The sequence below is a fragment of the Anoplolepis gracilipes genome, chromosome 7, assembly GCF_047496725.1.
Source record: "Anoplolepis gracilipes chromosome 7, ASM4749672v1, whole genome shotgun sequence".
NCBI lineage: Eukaryota > Metazoa > Arthropoda > Insecta > Hymenoptera > Formicidae > Anoplolepis > Anoplolepis gracilipes.
Genome location: NC_132976.1, coordinates 10,832,222 through 10,852,156, shown reverse-complemented (window position 1 = coordinate 10,852,156; position 19,935 = coordinate 10,832,222). Strand labels below are relative to the sequence as shown.

The 19,935-nt window shown below is 30.8% G+C and overlaps 5 protein-coding genes across 10 annotated transcripts in view; 2 read left to right on the top strand and 3 right to left on the bottom strand.

Moving 5' to 3' along the window:
• LOC140668098 (uncharacterized) overlaps positions 1-9,154 on the bottom strand; it is a 288,817-nt gene extending 279,663 nt beyond the window's left edge. For 2 of the 3 annotated variants that reach the window (XM_072896709.1, XM_072896708.1), the window contains exon 1: positions 576-1,200. The gene's annotated coding sequence lies outside the window, so the exon portion shown is untranslated. Of the gene's footprint in view, positions 1-575; positions 1,201-8,375; positions 8,601-8,841 lie in introns of those variants that run through there. The other variant, XM_072896707.1, reaches the window with a different exon arrangement.
• Positions 9,155-10,211: 1,057 nt separating this feature from the next.
• On the top strand, positions 10,212-11,990 carry Tfiia-s (general transcription factor IIA subunit 2). 2 transcript variants are annotated; one of them, XM_072896685.1, is made up of 5 exons: positions 10,212-10,356; positions 10,431-10,508; positions 10,876-10,980; positions 11,061-11,190; positions 11,340-11,990. In XM_072896685.1, the coding sequence occupies exons 2-5, from the start codon at positions 10,437-10,439 to the stop codon at positions 11,369-11,371; spliced, it is 339 nt and encodes a 112-aa protein (XP_072752786.1). In that variant the 5' UTR covers positions 10,212-10,356; positions 10,431-10,436; the 3' UTR covers positions 11,372-11,990. The 2 variants fall into 2 exon arrangements, with proteins under 2 accessions (XP_072752786.1, XP_072752785.1); XM_072896684.1 differs by having other exon boundaries at positions 10,288-10,508.
• On the bottom strand, positions 11,843-14,294 carry S2p (membrane-bound transcription factor site-2 protease). Its single transcript, XM_072896675.1, has 6 exons — positions 14,154-14,294; positions 13,620-13,895; positions 12,994-13,344; positions 12,744-12,902; positions 12,330-12,587; positions 11,843-12,220 (listed from the first exon to the last, which is right to left on the bottom strand). The coding sequence occupies exons 1-6, from the start codon at positions 14,226-14,228 to the stop codon at positions 11,852-11,854; spliced, it is 1,488 nt and encodes a 495-aa protein (XP_072752776.1). The 5' UTR covers positions 14,229-14,294; the 3' UTR covers positions 11,843-11,851.
• Positions 14,295-14,885: 591 nt separating this feature from the next.
• Positions 14,886-17,601, top strand: LOC140668090 (8-oxo-dGDP phosphatase NUDT18). Of its 2 annotated transcripts, XR_012047116.1 has the most exons (5): positions 14,886-15,021; positions 15,138-15,672; positions 15,801-15,906; positions 16,326-16,711; positions 16,806-17,601. XR_012047116.1 is itself a non-coding variant. In XM_072896683.1 (4 exons), the coding sequence occupies exons 1-4, from the start codon at positions 14,922-14,924 to the stop codon at positions 16,563-16,565; spliced, it is 981 nt and encodes a 326-aa protein (XP_072752784.1). In that variant the 5' UTR covers positions 14,886-14,921; the 3' UTR covers positions 16,566-17,601. The 2 variants fall into 2 exon arrangements, 1 of the variants encoding a protein (XP_072752784.1); XM_072896683.1 differs by having other exon boundaries at positions 16,326-17,601.
• On the bottom strand, positions 17,513-19,798 carry LOC140668088 (uncharacterized). 2 transcript variants are annotated; one of them, XM_072896681.1, is made up of 3 exons: positions 19,523-19,798; positions 19,197-19,418; positions 17,513-19,117 (listed from the first exon to the last, which is right to left on the bottom strand). In XM_072896681.1, exons 2-3 carry the CDS (start codon positions 19,416-19,418, stop codon positions 18,212-18,214), a joined length of 1,128 nt encoding a protein of 375 aa, XP_072752782.1. In that variant the 5' UTR covers positions 19,523-19,798; the 3' UTR covers positions 17,513-18,211. The 2 variants fall into 2 exon arrangements, with proteins under 2 accessions (XP_072752782.1, XP_072752781.1); XM_072896680.1 differs by having other exon boundaries at positions 19,577-19,796.
• Between the last annotated feature and the right edge of the window lie 137 nt (positions 19,799-19,935).

Genomic DNA, 19,935 nt, shown 5'->3' with positions numbered 1-19,935 from the left:
AATAGCGCGAGCGCATGAAGCACGTGGCGGATGTTTAGAAAAGTGCTATCGTAGTAATCGTAGTAATCGAACGAAGCGCGAAAGCACGCGCGAGTTGCATTCGATGGACAAACGAAGAAGGACGAAATGCTGGGTCCTCTTAACATAGACCGACAAGTGCATATACGATAGTTTCTTTCCGATTGTCGGAAACTGTCTGTCGTGGTACGGTAGCCGTACCTGGTTGCCTGCCGCCTGCCCTCGTGGGAGTCAGCTAAGGGAAATCAATATCTCACTAGGGGTAGAGAACATGAGGAAGAGAGAGACGAAGAACGACGAAGAGCAACGAGAGTAGGAGCCGGTAAAGGTGGAGAAGGAAGATGAGGAGGAGGTGGAGAAGGCGCGCGACCGAAGAAGGAGAAGAGGAGGCGAGGACGCGGTGGAGGGTGATCGCGCGCTCGTCGACCTCGCTCGCTCGCTCGCGACCCTCCGCGGCCGTAGTGTCACGCGTGAACTCGACCGCCGCGGTAGCACGCGTGAACCCGCGCCAGCGATCCCGACTACACCCCCCCCCTCCTCCCCACCCCTTCGCGTACCGGTCAGTTGTGAGAAGTCACCGCGGTCAGGTTTCTGCCGTTGATAGCGCGCGCCACGTGTGTCGTCCTCCTTTAGCGGGACACTACGCCACTACGCGCACGCTATGTACCCTCTTATGTGCGTGTACCCCCTATGTACAACAGATATAGGGGTACACACGTTAGTGCCCGCGTGTCACGCGAGCGTGCACCCGCGTAGCCCGCGCTCGTTCCAAACCTGTCGGCCGCTTAGCGGGAACTGGAGACGAAAACCTTGCCTCCGCATCGCGTTGCCGTTCTCCGGACTCTCGCTCCAAACTCTCTCTCTATCCCGCGCCTCTCACCCTCCGCGCTCAACTCACCCCCAACTTTCTCCCTGGCCCTCTTTCTCGCTCGCCGCGCGTTCTCACACTCCGCGCGCACACCGCGCGTTTCTCGACGAAACTTTCCCGGCGCGTCGGGACACGCCGCTCTCTACCACTACCTCTCTACCATCGTCACCACTACCATCACCGTCACCCCGACACCGACACCGATGCCGTCGTTCCTGCTACCACTACCACTATCCGTCGCGATCACCTTCGGCGCTTCCACGTTTTACCAGTAGCAACCCGACGATGTGTTGCCTACGGCGCGTCTCCGCCGAACTTCCCTCTTCTTTCCAGATCCAATCCCCTCTTCCTCTCCCATTTTCCTCCTTTCATTCCGATTCCCTTCCCTCGCCCGCGCAAAGCGTGCCACCCTTTCCTCCGCATATATCCTGTGCGCGCTTCCTCTTCTCCACTTCTCCTTCAAGTTTCGTCCAACTTTTTCCACCCAACCCCACCGCGCTCGTCGACGACGACGACGACGACGACGACGACGACGACGACGATGACGACGACTACGACGACGACGCTACCGCGACATAAGCTGTGTATATCCCGCGCGCGCGGCTCTTTCTATCCTCCTTTCCAGCCTCCCCTCTCTCTCTCTCTCTCTCTCTCTCTCTCTATTTCTCTGCTCCCTTCTTGCCCTGGGGATGCACATTATGTACTAACATACGCAACTCGCGAGCCGCGAGGCAAACTTTGGTAGCGCGACACGCTCGCGACGCAATCCGATAGCTAACAAGAATACAGCTCAGAGCTGACACGTTTTGACTTTAATAGACCTCGTATGTGTTTTCTATATAGCATACTATAAAATACTTAAAAAACATATTAAGACAATCACTTTAAATATTTAATATTTTTTAAATTTATTTTGAAATATTTCTGTATACACCAACACATATAGCTATCTAAAGCTAAAATATATCGTAAAAGAAAAGTTACGATCTAATTAAAATAAATTATACGCATAAAAGTTTAAAGCAATAATAACCAATTTTTTTTAATGTGTTGTTTTGTCAATGTATTGATCACGTACAATTTTAATAACAATAATAACATTTTACATCAAAAATATGAAAATATCATATTTATATCCAGTTTTATATGTAAAGCTGTGTAAAAATTATACATATTACAAACATTAATAACCATTATATATACGAAAGAGAGAGAGAAAAGAAAAAACCAAAGAGAAGAAAGATAATTGGCAAAAGTACAAATAGCATATGATTACTCCTATTTATAACGTCTTATTACTCTACACTTTAAATTTTAAATTCAAATAACTTACATGATTGCTTTACAATTTAATTTCAAATTTATATAGTCAAAGATTGAAGTCAACTTCGATTTTGCATGGTTCTTAAGAAAATATACCGACCTTCGAGACTTTTAGAAATCCGATTAAATTTTATAAGAGTTATTTAAGTCCAAAACTTCCGCAAAATAAATTAATCCGAACTAATATTGATCGCAATAGTTACGTAAGAGCTTTATGCGCCGAGGTTTCTAAAGTATACGGCCTGCAGCCGAATGCAACATTCAAAACCGTTTCGTCAATCGATCTCTTATAATAATGCAGCTTCAAATTATAAAATTGGCAAATTAAATGTATACATATGTCTGTAAAAGCGATTTCGAAGAAAAAATCTAATCATCACTGATTAAAAACAGATGTAATCTTACTATGAAATACGACACTATTGTAAAACAGTCGCGCTGATCTCGAGCATTCTTCAGCAAAAATTGACGATTATGCAAGGTGGAATATTGCAAGAATACCGTGACATAAAAGCATGCATATTCATCCATAAGAAAATATAAATAAAGGATATAATTGAGTAGTGATTCTAAAATCAATCGAAAGAGACATTTGAGTTCTGGCCCACAAAGCCGACACCTCCGACGGAATTTTCTCGTATAAATCATAATGCGGCAAACTTCGCGAGTTTAACCGTCTGTGTCATGGAAAAGAGGAAAGGGGTGGGTGGACCGGGCGAGGTGCACGCTTTAAGCAGCGGCACGCTTCAACGCGGGGGAGGAGAAGGGTGGGAAACGGGGTGAGCGCGCGGCCGGACGTCGCGACGCCTGCGTCAATCTGCGATTCATTGCCCTGGCAACCGCTATTCTCCCTACAGGGTGTTTTAATTCTAACGCGCAATCGTTTAAATAGAATTCTTAGTTGAAGAGAATAATTTCAAAATTGCGAGATAACAATAATTTATAAGTTATAAAAATACTAGTTTTATATATATATATATATATATAGACAGAATTTTAAAAAGCACAAATAATATATTAACAAATTTTATTATATTAATAAAGTTTGTTTATTTTCAATAAAATTTTATTTTATTTATTTATTTTTTTTCAAGAAAGTTGATTCAATGGAACCTTGGTTCTCCAAACCATTACTCAGCAAGATATTAAGTGTGTTAGTAAATTCGATAATTAAAATGTAATCAAAAATAGTTAATTTAATTTTCATTAAAAAATTTTATTTAAAAAATTCACGGTAAAATTTTGTCAAGAAACACGATTTTGATATTTAATATAATCGTTTTCAACATGTACACACTTTATATATCTTTGCTCATCCACACTTCTTCTCAATCACTGTTTCACTTATTTTCTTTACTACTCGGAAATCTTCTTTTCTTTCTCACCAATATCTCTTTTTCCGTTCTTTTTTCCTTTCTATCACCCCTTTGCTTCTGATACCGTTACATTATAGAAATGGGCATAGCTTCAAGCAAGTCGGCAATGTAACAAGTGGATTTTGTCATTTCCCCTATCATTGAATCTTCTAATTCGAGTGATAGAAAATAATCACTGACGATAACGACCGCTTACCACGTTATTGTACAAGAAAAGATATGAATATCCAATTCACTATATTAATAAAATCACTTTTTCAATATTATTTTAAAATTTAAAACTGATAAATTTAATGCAGCAAAATTTATAATGTCCTTTATTAATGTAGCACAACAAATTATGGTCCAAAGGATTTCTATTATTAATAATGGATTGCATTCCATTTGTCTAATTACTGTTGACGGTTTGTCTCGCCCTATCCTATGCTATGCTATCACTTAATCAATTCTCTCACTAAGTTTAGATAGATCAGATCTAACTTCTAAAAGCATTGACCTGTTGCCTCATTCTATATTAGTGTAATGTGACAACACATGATAAAATTGATTTTATAAGAAGAATTCGAAGTTCTCTTTATAAATAAAAATTTTAAATATGCATTAGTAGTATTTTTTAAATTAGAATATTTTTAATTTTAATTAAAAGCAAATTTTAATGAAATAATTAATTTCTTTTCCTCTTTACAATTTTAATTTTCAAAGTCTGTTTATACTTTATCAGTATTTTTTGTATAAATAATTAATCCAAATTTTAATGCATTGATGCTTTTTACATTAACCAATGAATATTACAATCATTTCTAAAAAATATGAAATACCTGTTGTAAAATATTAATAATCAATTTATCAAAATTATCACGACATCCAACGTAAAAATATAGATACAGAATTAATTTTTGTATATAAAATTATGAGCTTGTTTTTTAGGTCAATATTTTCTTTAATTTTTAATTGATAGTTTATTGAAATTATTAATTTCTATAAAAATTAAAAATCGATAAAAATTGTTGACCAAAACAAGTTTTTGACTTTACATATAAATTAGTTCTCTCTTTATATATATTTTTATATTATATTGAAAATGCCGTTGATAAAAATACAGCAACGTAGCATAAGCGTTTGTCACATTCTTTATAAATTTTACGAAAAATGCTTCTATTTTGATTTGCGGACTATATCCGATTTAACTACTACGTTTCGCTATCATCGATAAAGGAAACTGGTTCTCCTTGGTCATAGATAAAGTTCTCGATGTCATAATAAAGTTCTGACTCTCCAAATGGCACCTATATTCGTAATAAATTGTTCTTGCAAAGTTTCTGAAAGGCGAGCTACATAAATAGTCGCGCGGACAGTTTCTACCCCGCGTGCGCTCCCTATCCTTTCTCCGTCTTTTGCCGACGTCCGTTTCCATCCCCATCATAGACCCCGCTATACTACCCTTAAAGATGTCTTTCATTGCACTTCTACGTCGCACAGAATCCGATCGATGCGACTGTCTCGCTCACATCCTTGCCGAAAAGTCATCCCCTCTCGCATTTTCTCTTCTACAAACGGGATCTTCTAGCGCGGACAATACTCGTTTTCCCGTTACCCACCCTTCCTGCTACGAAAATCTCTTTTATCCTGCTCCTTCTTAACTTCTTATTCTCGTTCTACGATAACACGCCAGCACCTACGGATTCTACAAGCGCAACGTCGTTTCGAACTTTTTTTCCAACGCGAAGAAACTCACAAAACTATAACCTTTCCTTTATAAAAGCTTCAAGTCACTTTTCTTCTTTCTACATATATGCTGCCATTTATTTTTAGACAATTCTAATATCTCATTGCTTCCTCCTTGATTTGTTCAAGCAGACATTCCTTTTAAAGAAAACCTTTTTAATCACTTAATTTATCGTTAATTAAATAAAATTTATTTTTTATCTGCTAGATTTCAATATGATTTTGCACAAATCTTTTAGTACGTTTTTAGAATTATATTATATAATATTATATAATTAATAAAATTATTTAATTACCTATCTCTTTTTATCTTGATATTTTCGATAAAAAAATAATTTACAAACTCTTTTCCGTGACGATTAGAAATGATCAGACCGATTTATAAAAAATAATCGCGAAAAATTTGATTTACAAACTGATTAAATGTAACGATCAATAGTAATAAATCTGGCAAAACACCTGATACATGGAAAGATAGAAACACTTTCATGCGCCAAGTTCATAGAAGCCGGTTATTCATTTCCGGCTCGAGAGGCTTTGTGTGCATCCTTCGGTTTGCCGAGGAAAGTTTTGCATGTAAACCGAACTTTCCTCCGGCAATTACTCGAACATCTAAACTGAACGGATAGTTAGAAGACTTGCCGCATTTATGTCCTATCCGGGTGAGAATATACCGGTGCAGAATTATTTGTCATATTACAGCTGGTGTAAAAAATTGTTAAAGATATTACGCAATTAGTTTTAATTAAATTTTTTCACAAAAAAATTTCTACTATTATTTTTCGATAGTATTGAGATTACACATCATTGTAGCGTAAAATATAACTTTCAGTTATTTATGTATTATGTTATAATACTGTCCACTATAATGCAATGCATTATCCTATTAATAGTATAAAATTTTATGCGAATGTGACGTAACATTATTAAAAATATATCTATAATTTATGATATAAATCATTGATTATATGTATATATATATATATCAGAGTGTCTACTCAAATCTTGTAAAAAAAATCTCTGAAAATTCCCTGATTTTCCAGATATTTTTGTTTGAAATTTCAAGTAAAAGAATATTTTCAAAACTTTTTAATACAACTTTCTCTAAAATAAATTTGTTTATTACATGCATATATATATATATATATATATATATTTATACGGGACAAACTGAGAGGTCAAGTTCACCTTGTTTCACTTTATCTGCCGACGATTTTTTAAGCATTTCTTATTAGACTTTAAGCTCTAGGAGTTTTACAATACTTATATAAAAGAGTTCTATAAGTAAAAATTATTAGAATATTAATTAAATTAAACGCTGATCATATTTCGATAATTCTATTATATTCAATTGATGAGATGTGTTATTCTTCATTATACTGACATTACTTTTAATTTTTAGAGAAAAAGAGGGAGAGAGAGTTCTATACAAAATCTATACTATATCAAAATTATTAAAATATTTATTAAACAAATTAGATTTGGCCAAGACGCTAAACGTATCGATATAAAACTGGTGTTTATTTCGATTACTCTATCGACTTTCAATGAGATTTCATGTTATTTTTTTTGTGTCGTTTTGCAATCATTTCTGCTTTCTGTATCAAGTTCTAGATGTACGTGAAAATTATTAGAATATTTATTAAATAAATTAGAAGCCGATATAACATGAAATTTCATTTACGTCCAGCGTCTCAGGCAATCTTTTGTATAGTTAACATTCGAATAATTTTTACACATAGAACTTTTTGTAGAACTATTGCAGCACTGCAGCGTGTAAAATCTGACAAGAATGCTAAAAAAATCATCGAAAGACAAAGTGAAAGGCGCAGTGAATTTGGAGTCTCAACTTTTTCCCGGACCATTCTTTTAACTATTTGTTTAATCTACTAAGAATTTTAGAAAAATAATTTTATTAAAAATAAAGCCAAAACTCTCAATAATGAGTTTCCACGAAGTAAAAACGGAACTATTTGTTTAAACAAAAATTCTAGAATTATAAAAATAAAGTCATCACTCTCAACAATTAATGAGTTTCTACAAATTGAGACGCCAGTTTCACATACACAGCTGATTGTTTACAAGATGAAAAGCAAAATTATCAAAAAAAGAATTTTCAAAAAAATTCCGCGAATCCCAATAAAATTCCATGAGACATCCCTGATTTTTCCAGATACAAAAGAAATCCCTGAATATTTCCGATTCTCCATGTTTTTCCAGGGAGTAGATCCTTTGTGTATATATATACTTTAAGTTATAATAAAATATTTCTAGGATATTCAATTCTTTTTAAATTACTAACAATATTTATTTAATTTATAGTATCAGCAAAAAAATGTTAGCTAACAAATATTTTTTATTAAAAAATATTTTTTTATTGAAAAATAATTTATCCCGGTAACAATGATTTATTTTATTTATATATATTTATCTTCTCCCTCTATTTTACTTTCTCTCTTTCACATAATATTAGTTATAACACGAATATATATTATTGCACGTAGATTTTTATTTTTTATTTTTATTTTTTAGCTATTTAGCATATTTAGTTAACATATTTAAAATATTTAAGTAGCATTATTTTCTTTGCTGATATTAAATATAAATATATAAATAATACTAAACAACTAGTAATTGATATTGTTATTGTAGAATGTATTGCATGTTTTTTTTATGCATTATATATATATTCTTTAATACGAAACCAATTCTTATTAATATATTAAAACAGATTTTTACCAATATGACTAATTTATGCAAAATATCCTATTCCAATCAATACATAAAAAAGATTGAAATTATTAATATCAAAAAATATATCCGAACTGAAATCCTTTCTATGATATTTTTTTATACTAATAATTTCGATAACAATTACGCGCGCGCATGGATTGATTAAAATAAAGCTTACTGTATATAATTTTATTAAAAAATGTTGATACATTTAGAAAATTATTTTTAAACCTTTAACTAAAAATAAATCTCTAACGATTGTGAGAAAAACAATTTCGCAATACAAATAAAAAAATATTGAAACAATTTTGATAAATAATAAATAATCTCACCTGCCAATCCATTCTCTATAGACGCGTAAATCAGGGCGGCCTTGATTTTCCTCCTAAAGCAGCGAGCGGCACGAAAGCAATCGAGCGAACAGCAGAAGCGTAAACATCGAGAGCAGACTCAGCGTTCGAATTGCCCCGTTGTGCAGTCATCTCTCTCTCTCTCTCTTTCTCTCTTTCTCTCTCGTCCCTTCTCCCGCCGACTCAATTTGCACCTATTGCGATAATCTGAAATGATTTCAAATTTAAGATGCAAGGAAAAGGGCGAAGCAATGTCAATAAGAATCGATCGGCTCGTTTATAATATCAGCGCACAAACGCGCTTTTCGATGACGCAAAAAGTTGTGCGGCGAAATTCCAGCCGCGATCTTATATATGTACATTAAAGGTACTGCAGTCGCTCTTACGAGATTATTATCGGCAATCGACGTATTCAAATATAAAAAGTGACGACATGTATTGTACATACCTGACGATTATCGTGCGTCAATGACACTTTCGCCGCGCTATGATAAGAGAAAACAACCGTGTAAATTGTGCGAGAATTTAGAATCGATTTCGCGCGCGCAAATCACCAATATCATTTTGCAATAACGATCGTACATATTTGATGGCGCACGCGAATTACGACTAACGCGGGTTTCCATACTTTATCAGAGACACTCGCAATTTCCCGTACGCGAGATTTACTTTAGACAATAACAATCGCGAGGAATATGTATAATACGATTTTGCGATCCACTCCGACGCGTTCCCTAACTCACTAAATTATATCGAAGGTCGTGACACTGTGATTTTCAATAGACTGTGAAACACTGATGTAATAAATATAAATAAATACACAGATTGCACGCCGCCTATCGTAATCGGCGCGTAAACAAATATTTAAATCTAGGGTTGTTCAAAAATAGAACACGCTAGTCATACTAAACGCAACCCTGCTATAATATTTAGATCATCTTTCTCGATTGCTAAGAAAAAAAAAATATATATATATATATATTTCGTCACAAATTTATCACATTAAACATTAGACCAAAGTATAAATTCAAAGTTATATGCGCGCGATGACCAGATTAATGAGAGAGATTGGTTATCACGGTGGTTATCGTGCTTTTGTTGCACATGAAAGCAGGATGGATTTTGTGTGTAAAATTAGTATATAAAAATCGAATAATTATGTAAACATGCTGGATTGCTCCTTTTATATTTTTATTAGATATTAGATCAATTCTTACATTACCTTAACGATTATTGCCGCGTGATGTGTGCAGGTAACATTTATCGGATGTTGCGTGCAGAACGATAAGATGCTCTTCAGGCGGGAACTTCGTGTGCATGCGTAATACGATCACGTGACTCACTTGGACATACTCGTATCATATATAGGGCCTAGCAAATTTTCATATCAAATTATCTATAATTGTAAATTTTTTATTACCTCTTCAATATTATATAAAATCAATATTGACAAACGTCAATATTATATAAAGTATATAACATGAAGCGTATTATTAATTAATATCACATGTATACGCGTAACAGAAAATACAATGACAGAATTTATTAAATTCGTTCATATCGGAATGAAAAAAAAAATGTATATCTCAAAAAAAAAAAAAAAAAAAATAATGCTAAATAGCGATATCACAATTTGTCGGTCCAGATGCAATAATTTAATCATTTTAATCACTATAACTACTTTTACATTTGACTAAAAGAAACTTTCATGTTATTTATCGTAATATTTCTTTTTTTTTTTTTTTTTTCTTTTTTCACGAGGGTTCCAATAATACCTTTTATTGAGATATATACGCGATGTATGAGATGTCTGGTACGCTTGCACTATCGCGCATGTGAGACACTTGTCCCTCCATCTCGCGACGTTACGTATGTAACATGCACCAATACATGTGTACACTGCACACTTTCTATTGAAATATATACGTTATACGTGGTGCACAGTGCACACGTCTAGTTATGCGTAAGAATATTGCTGTTATTTGTTGATAGTAGCTCACGATTTGTGTAGTTGGAAATTATTACGATTTATTTTAGGAAAAAATGTCTTACCAATTATATAGGAATACTACATTGGGAAATACACTTCAAGAAAGCCTCGACGAATTGATACAGGTGAATGCATAATAATAATAGAAAGAGGTTAGGCCTTGCTGGCATTTAGATCGTATGCAACAAATACCTTTTTAATTTATAACAGTATTAATTGAATTTATAATTTATATGCTGCAGTAAAGTTTATTACGATATAAAATCAAAAGGGAAGAAATAATCTAAATAATTTCTCTCGTACATTTTTTTTATGAAACTGAGAAGACTTGTTAAATACAATTTATCTAAAATAATATAGATTTGATATAGTTTTACTGACAATACATTATTAAAATTTAAAGTATGGATACAGAGACTATTGCATAATTTTTTATATCTTATTATTAATAATATAATGGAATATAATGGAAAAAATATATATATGTTGCAGTATGGACAAATAACGCCACAGCTTGCAATAAAGGTGTTACTACAATTTGATAAAGCTATTAATCAAGCTCTTGCAACAAGAGTTAAATCGAGACTTACATTTAAGGTAATTTTCTTTAATTGTAATCCTTTCTTTGCTTATAATCTTTATTGTATTACTTAGAGTTAAAAATTGGTCTATTATAGGCTGGCAAATTAAACACTTATAGATTTTGTGATAATGTATGGACTTTTATGCTAAATGATGTTGAATTTCGTGAAGTTCAAGAGGTTGCGATAGTAGATAAAGTAAAAATTGTTGCCTGCGATGGAAAAAGTAAGTATTAATAACTGGACACTAAACATATGGTTCATGATATATTGATAAATTTTTCAAATAATTGAAGTCAGTTATTCAACAGAATTATATGATTTTTTACTATTTTGTTTATGATCAATTATTTTCACAATATAAATCTTTTTTAGCATTGGATACAGATGGAGCTGCAAAGCGATAACAAATCTAGCATTTTACATATACAAAGAAATTTTTACTGTAAAAAATATAACAATTTTTGTGGGATATATATAAGTAACACAAAGTAAACAAAATACAATAAATATGAAAATATATTTCCTATTACTTCTCTATAAATATAAGTATTGATATATATTATTAATTATTAATATGCATACTTTATATATAATTTTATTATATATAATTTTAGAAAAAAAATATTTATAATTTTATATTAAAACATTCAAAAAAATATTGCTTACAATAGACATTTAACTTTAAAAATTGTTAGAATTCAATAGTTTTTAAATATTTTAACCAAATTATTATATAAAATGTAGTAAAATATATATTAAAAAATTTTGTAAATCTTTTTCTTTTTAGAAGACATTTAGAGGCATTATTATTATTGTGATAGAGAAAATTATTTTATAACAATGTCAAAAAAATATAGATCATAAAAGCAAAGATGTATGATTGCTCATAGTAATTTATTGATAAGCAAATACATTAAGTTTATTGTAAGAAGTAATGTACCTATGCTTGTAATTGTAAGTATTGTGGCTTCTCTGATATTTTTATTATGTGGCATAGAATTCAATAAATAAAGTACAACTATATTTATAATATATTGACCATCCAAAAAAAAGCAAGGCACAACATTAATAATTGCCAACCCTGCTGAGAATACTGTGATGTATTTGCAAAGTAATGCCATTGATTCTGGCAATTTAGGATATAGAAAAGAATATTCTGGTACCCAATCTGATATATCAACAGTTCTGTAAATGTCTGCTGGATGTCCAAAGTATAAAACATCTTTACCTACTTTTCTCTTTATTTGTACAATCTGTAACGTAACAAAAATTATTTATTTAAAAAAGTTATAAAAGGAATTGTTAAAGATAGCAATTTTGAAGCTTATTTAATATAATTACACATTTCCTTTTATTACTCACCTTTGTCACATTATCTAAAGAAGGTTTCATACAATGAGTATCTTGAGATACACATTCGTGACTAGCTTGACAGAAATTTTGTGACTGATTTATCATTGCCCTCACTGGAAGGCAAGAATGTGGTGGTAAATGAAGAGGAGCAGCTTGTGGTCCTTCAATATATTCAAAACACAAACTACCACCCATTTCACTGTCAGCTGTGCAACAATTCACAGCTCCATTTGCTTTTTGCTTAGCTGGTACCGATTCGTCATAGTCCTGAAATATAATAATATCAGATTTGCATGTGTAAGATGACAAAGTTAGAAATTGTAAAGTATTAATCTAGCTTGCAAAAAATATGGATGATACAGAGATATTCAATGATGACAAGATGCAGGTTGATAAATAATCTTCCAAAAATATACATTTTACCTGGATAAAGGATTGTTTAACACAATAGCCAGGAGTTGAATGTTGCACTGCATACAGTATACAATCATACCAATCTTCGCTATGCTTTATAGGACAATTATTTAATTTATATATTACATCACGTTCCAATAGACCAGTTGGCCCTAATACTGGTGAATTCTACAAAAGTAGTAAAATGGATAAATGCGAATAAAAAAATGTATTTAAACAAAATATATAATAATATATTTATATAATCTTGATCACTCACTGGTAAAATAGTCTTCACATAAATTCCAGTGCCAAGATTATAAAATGGTGCCCATAGCCATGTAGAAAATACAAGGATTGCTGCTGCTACTGTAGCAAGAATAATATTGTGCCAAATTCCTGCACACGTAATGCGTAACTGATTTCTCAATGGCAATGCGACTAGTTGTTCATTATTTATATTTACATAAGCTATTGGAATTGTAAAAACAATCATGATTCCTAAACCAAACAACTGTACATCTTCTCTTGCTGCAGCAAGGGCATGTCCTAATTCATGAACTATACTACATATTGCCAGTGTTATTGTATAATAGCCCATTTCATTGAACGGAACATCAACACCTGGTAACTAAAATATTTATAAAATTAATAATATGCATATAAAAAGCATATATTAAAAATGTAAAAAAACTTCTAGATTTATTATTTAAGCTCAAATAAATTGTATTATAATTTCATTTTATCACGATCATATAAAGTAGAAAAACTTTTAGCAAAGCTAAAATTAAGTTATATAATTTTATAAAATTCTCTCGTGTAACTTTATAAATTCTTTCAATATGTTGAAAATTGTTGATAAACAACCTACTCTTAAACAAATTTTTATTTCTCTCTGTAATTTACCATAGGTTCTAATATAACTCCTGAACTACTATCACTCGATGATCCAGCCAACCACAGATTAAATGTCATCTTTAAGATAATGATAGTAGCTATTGGTAAGAGTATAATGCTTATAATAACACCAGCATTGAACCAAGCAGTCCAAAATCGAGAACGATCCATTCCCCATTTTATAATTTTGCGATTGAAAGCAGTTGTAAACCATTTCACTCTCAAAAGTTGGATTTCTAAGCCAGTATTCTCCAAAAAATAGAGATATGGAAAATGTGAACAAGACTGAAACATAAGATAGAAGTTAATCTAATTTATTTGTACTTATAATAAATCTGTTTTAGAATAAATAACAAGAACGAATGCATAGAATTTTATAACAGAAAAATTTATTGTTAGTAACAAGTAATAATTTCTCAGTATATAAAAAATGTTTATTTGTTATATTATATATTAAATATTATTCCACTGTCAATCAATCTTTTATATCAAAACTTTTTAACATAAAAAGCACAAACATTATAAGAAAATTGCGTAGTTTACCTTAAAAAATATATCAAAAAAGAATAACGAACAATGTATCAGAGCTATTACAATCAATATGCTTAAAACATCCATCTTTCAATTTATTTTGAATTAGATTTCGAGTGCCGGTTTCTCTCATAACTACATCACTGTATTTTGCTAAATTAATTGAAGATCACGCACAACAATGTCTAGTCATAGAAGAATTTTCGACGATCATATCCCTAGACCATGTTGCAAACTGATACTATTTCCATTAACAGTCAACAACGTAGTTTCAACGATGACATTCAATATTGTGTTATATTTAATATTTTACAGCAAACATTGCAAATTCTATTTCTTTTCAGCAAACTTTGTAAACAAATCGTCGATTAAATATGTATCAATGTTAATTTAACCTAAATTTATTACGACTTAAACGCACTGTGATGACACATTTGCATAACCTCTGTAAAAATAAAGAAAAAAAATAATTATCCTTTCAGTGTCTCTTGAACGCAAAATATTTCTTTAAATTTTGCTTTCGGATAAAGTGGTAAAGAATTTGCACATAGGGAATTTCACAGTATAGTATTAGAGTAGAGAGACGCAACTAAAACCGCATTCCTTGAGATTTATTTTTACGCATATTTACAAGCTAGCTAATAGCTGTCACTTTCACGTTGTTTATCGCACGTTGACCATATAAAGTCGTTAGCGGTTGTAATTTAAGTTTAATATATATTTTAATTGAGTTTTATATAATACGTAACGTGGTATAATATTTTTTTTTTTACATACAATATGTCAGATTTTATAGAGAATCAAGTTCAATTACTGCTTGCTGGACAAGCATTAGAAAATGACATATGTAATGTACATACCCTGGCAAGTGACACAAGAGGTATGTCAAATTATTTACATAATAATCATTGTCATAATATTATAAGATTTTTAATTTTTGCTTCCACAAACAGAAAATGATTTAATAAATAACAATTAAACAAATATACATTATAGATACAAAATCAGGTCAACTAACAGGACATGTTCCCATTTGCTCGAAAACAGTGACATACATAGTCGCAGCTGTTGTTATAAATGATCAAGGTGAAGTATTAATGATGCAAGAAGCAAAAGCTTCTTGTACTGGCAAGTGGTACTTGCCAGCTGGTAAAGTGGATAAAAATGAAAATGTCATAAGTGCTGTGAAAAGGGAAGTGTTGGAAGAGACAGGTCTAATAATAGCGCCAACAACTCTAATATTGGTAGAATGTGCAAATGGTACATGGTTTCGCTTTGTATTTACTGGAGATATAGTTGGCGGTGTTTTAAAAACACCTGATCAAGCAAATGAGGAATCCTTACAGGCATGTTGGATAAGAAATATAGATGACTTGCCACTAAGGTCTAATGATATCATATATCTCTTAGACAGAGGTAGAAGTTATGTTTCAAATAAATCTACTTCTCAACATCCTTATTTAATGCCTATGATCAAACCACATGCAAAACTATTGTTGAGATTAATAGTTACATCTAAAAAAAGAGCAACGTAAGTGATAGAAATATAAAATTGATATAATTTTTTATTTAATAAAATTATTATAAGAATACATGGTAAAATATAATTATATTCAAATTAATAGACAAAAAATAAATTTAAAAATTTTGTTAAAATAGGAACAGATTACATGTGCTTATATCTAATACTGAAAGATATAATCCACCAATTTGTGAAATTAATCCAGATCGTAGTTTACTATCTACTTTGCATAACTTTATGACAGTGAGTATATACTGGAATTGAGTATATATTAATTATATGTATATAAAAATGTTTTAAAATCTACTTTTATTACATAGAAATTTAAATATGTTTTTCTCTTTCTAAATAGATATTTTTCTATAGAAAGAATAGTAATATATTTTTTAGGAAATAAGTACAAAAATTAAATATATAGTTTAAAACGAAAAAGTATATGATTTTAGTATATATATATATATATATATATATATATATATATATATATATATACTAAAATCATATACTTTTTCGTTTTAAACTATATATTTAATTTTTGTACTTATTTCCTAAAAAATATATTACTATTATATATATATATATATATATATATATATATATATATATGTATGTATATATATATATGATAAATGTATATTCATGCGTTCATCGCATTTTTTTAGGAAATATTCGGAGACGATGTAGCACAACATAAGCCACATGGTTTATTATCAGTAGAATTTAGTGGTGGACAAGGAGGAGATGGTCTATGTTTGACATTATTGGTATCCTTCAAATTGCCTTTGGAAGATGTGCCTATAATTGGAAAATATATTTGGCATGAGCTTTCTGAAAATGTAGCAGAAGCTCTTGCAGCACGACTACCGCGAAACATGACTGTCCCTTTAAAAGTCGTACGCTAATTGTATATAACTGTTTCGAGCCGTTACATCAATTTAATGAAGGAAGCAATATAATGAAGGACTCAAAGAGGAAGAGGATTTTTTCTAAAATAATATTTATAATGTTAACATCGTAGTTACCCTAGTCTATACCAATGACTTAACAGGTAATAATGACAGGTATTAATATACATCTAGTTAATAAAAAATCTACATTCCATAGTTTTATCTAATATAAATAAACTAATAATTTTGTAATAGGATATGAAGAAGTATTAAATCTCTTCTAGAGTGTAATTGAGATTATGCACATTAAACATAAATTTCTCTTAAAAATATTAATTCATATCTAGATTAGATATCGAGATTATGTACAAGCAAAAATTATATAGTTAGAATATCTCATAATATACATAAACAATATAATTATATCTGAAACTCAAATTGATAGATAAGTCTCATTTAAATTGAATTGTACATACATAATTAAAATTAAAAAATTTTATACATAAATACAAATGTACTAGTTTGTTTAAAAATTTATTATATATTATTATATAAAAAGTATTTAAAAATGTTAAATTAGATAAAATATTATGTTTGTGTTACATATGTAACTTCTCACTTGCAAACCAATCAATGTCTATAATGTAAAATATCATGTAAAAGAAAAATAGAAATATTATTCATTGAAATAAATTCTGTATAGTAATGAGAGAAAAATAAGGAACAGTGCGACAAGAAAATGTTTTAAAACGTTTTAACTTTTATCATTAATTTATTACATGTAAAATTGCACATAGGAGCTCAAAACAAGATTCATACAAATGCACTATTTATTTTTATCATTTTTATATGCATTATTTTTGTATACTCAAAAGATACTAATAGTAATAATTTGCTCATTTAACAAGGTCGATTAAGTTCTAAAACTTATAAAATATTTATATAAATATATAATTAAACAAAAAAAGTATGAAATATGTTAATAATTTATATAAATAAAGTTTTTTTTTACGAAATAAGAAGTTTATCTTTTCAGATCCTCTCCTAATAACTCAAAGTCATCACAGATTATACAATCATATTCCACTGATCTATTATATAAATAAGTCTATAAAAGTTGCAAAGCGAATTTTTATATTACTACATAATAATGTTATATTTAAACAATACAGGAAGACCGTTATGTAACTGCACAAAGGTGTAGAAACAAAGGCAATATGTCTGCATTGCCTTTTTCAGTAAAAAATTACTCATTTACAAGTACAGCATTGAAAAAAATGCTATAAAGATTTTATAATCTTAAAATTTCTTAATATGCTGGATGAATCATATAATCTGTTACAAGACCTGTTAGTCAAAATATTAAGAATTTCTTGATATAATGTTTGATGTACATTGTTATTGAATATACATTATACATCATGTAATAAAAAGTTTATAATATTATGACTTAAAAAAAATCAACTTTGTTTTTTTTTTCAAGATTTATATGTATATATATATATTGCAAATAATTTTCTATGTCAAAATCAAGAATTTTTCAAATATCTTGACTAGTTACTGATATTGATAGATATTAGTTTGTAACAAATTATATGATTCGAATTATACATTTGTGTATAATATTAACCTTATATACTTCAACTAGAAGTAAATATTAATCATCCCACAGTATTTAATGCAGCATCTTCTGTACTTTCATTTTTTATAGGAACCACATTAGTATTATGTATAGATTTAATGTCATCATTGAGCATTAAAGATACATTATTAAAATAATTTGAAGAAGCAGTATTGTTAACATCTACCTCAGGATGTAATATATGTTTTTGATCATTTTCACAGTCAATTGCGTTTGTGTTTGTATTTACAGGATGTTTCTTCATATGAGTTGTCAAATTACCGCTATGATAGAATTCCTTCCCACAGATTTTACATTGAAACGGTTTAATCCCGGAATGTATCCTCTCGTGTATCGATAAGTTACCACTATGCCTAAATTCTTTACCACACACGCTACATTTGTAAGGTTTTACACCTGAATGAGTTCTCAAATGAGTGGAAAGATTACCACTATGACTAAACATTTTTCCACATATCTGGCAACCATATGGTCGTTCACCAGAATGTGTTCTCATATGAATAGCCAAATTTCCACTGTGTGTAAAACACTTTTCACATTGATTACATTTATATGGCCTTTCCCCATTATGAGTTCTCATGTGTATAAATAAATTGCTCTTGTGTCCAAACTCTTTAAAGCAAATCTCACATTGACATTTCGATTTTTTCCCCATACTAGACTCCGGGGAACTTTTTGATGGTCTCCCAAGACGATTGTTTTTTACAATGATTGATGGTTGTGTTGCCAATGTCTGATTAATATTTCCTACATTTTGCAGATCTTGTGACAGTTGTGACTGTTCATTCTCTTGTACTATGACAACATTGTTTGTACTCTGACACTGATTATTTGTCTGTATTTGATTGTTGCCATCTTCTTGATTAACTTGATAGAATATATTATTTTGCGCATAATCTTTCATATATGATAAGTTCCCAGCATCCTAGAATAAAAATACATAAAATTAAATATATATATAATGAATATGCTAGCTACTTACATAATAATATATAGATACTTGCTTCTGCCTGGAACATAGTGTGTTGATCACGAATTTCATTTTTCGCAGACGTCTCATTCGATAACTGTGTTTGCTCCCAAAATTGAGATAATTGGCGATGTTTGTATTCAACATCTTGATTAATAAAAGGATATATGGAATTATCTGAAGTCCTAATTCTATTATTTGTATTTACATCTTCTACAGTTGTACATTCATGTTTTATTTGTATAGGACTAAACATCTGTAAATATTTACAAATTCAAAACAATAATAGATCACACATTTATATTGATAATAAAATGCCACATGAAATCTTTATTTCTTTTTGTTATTTTGTTAATTTACTTTTGTTAATTATAATTGCATGATATTATATATGTGATCCCCCTATACACTAACATTTTTATTCAAAGAATTGTCAACAGGGATCTCGGCTAGGAAATCACCAGTAGTATATATATGTAATGTCAGTGAAATTCACTAATAAAAGTGTCATAATTGATATACTCCTACTAATATACGTGTAACAAATTCAAAAACTATTTGTACATCCACATTACTGACAAGAATTTCCAATCTCTTTGTTCCAAAGTCATTTTTGTTGAATATTTGTGAACGCCATCTGTCACATCAGAGAGAAAGCATATTCAAGGTTCAAGTGGGCTCGATGAGGCTGGGGATAATAAAAAAATGACATTACCAACCGTTTGACTGCAAACAAAAGTGTCCACTTGATGAGCGTGAAAAAATTTATGGCA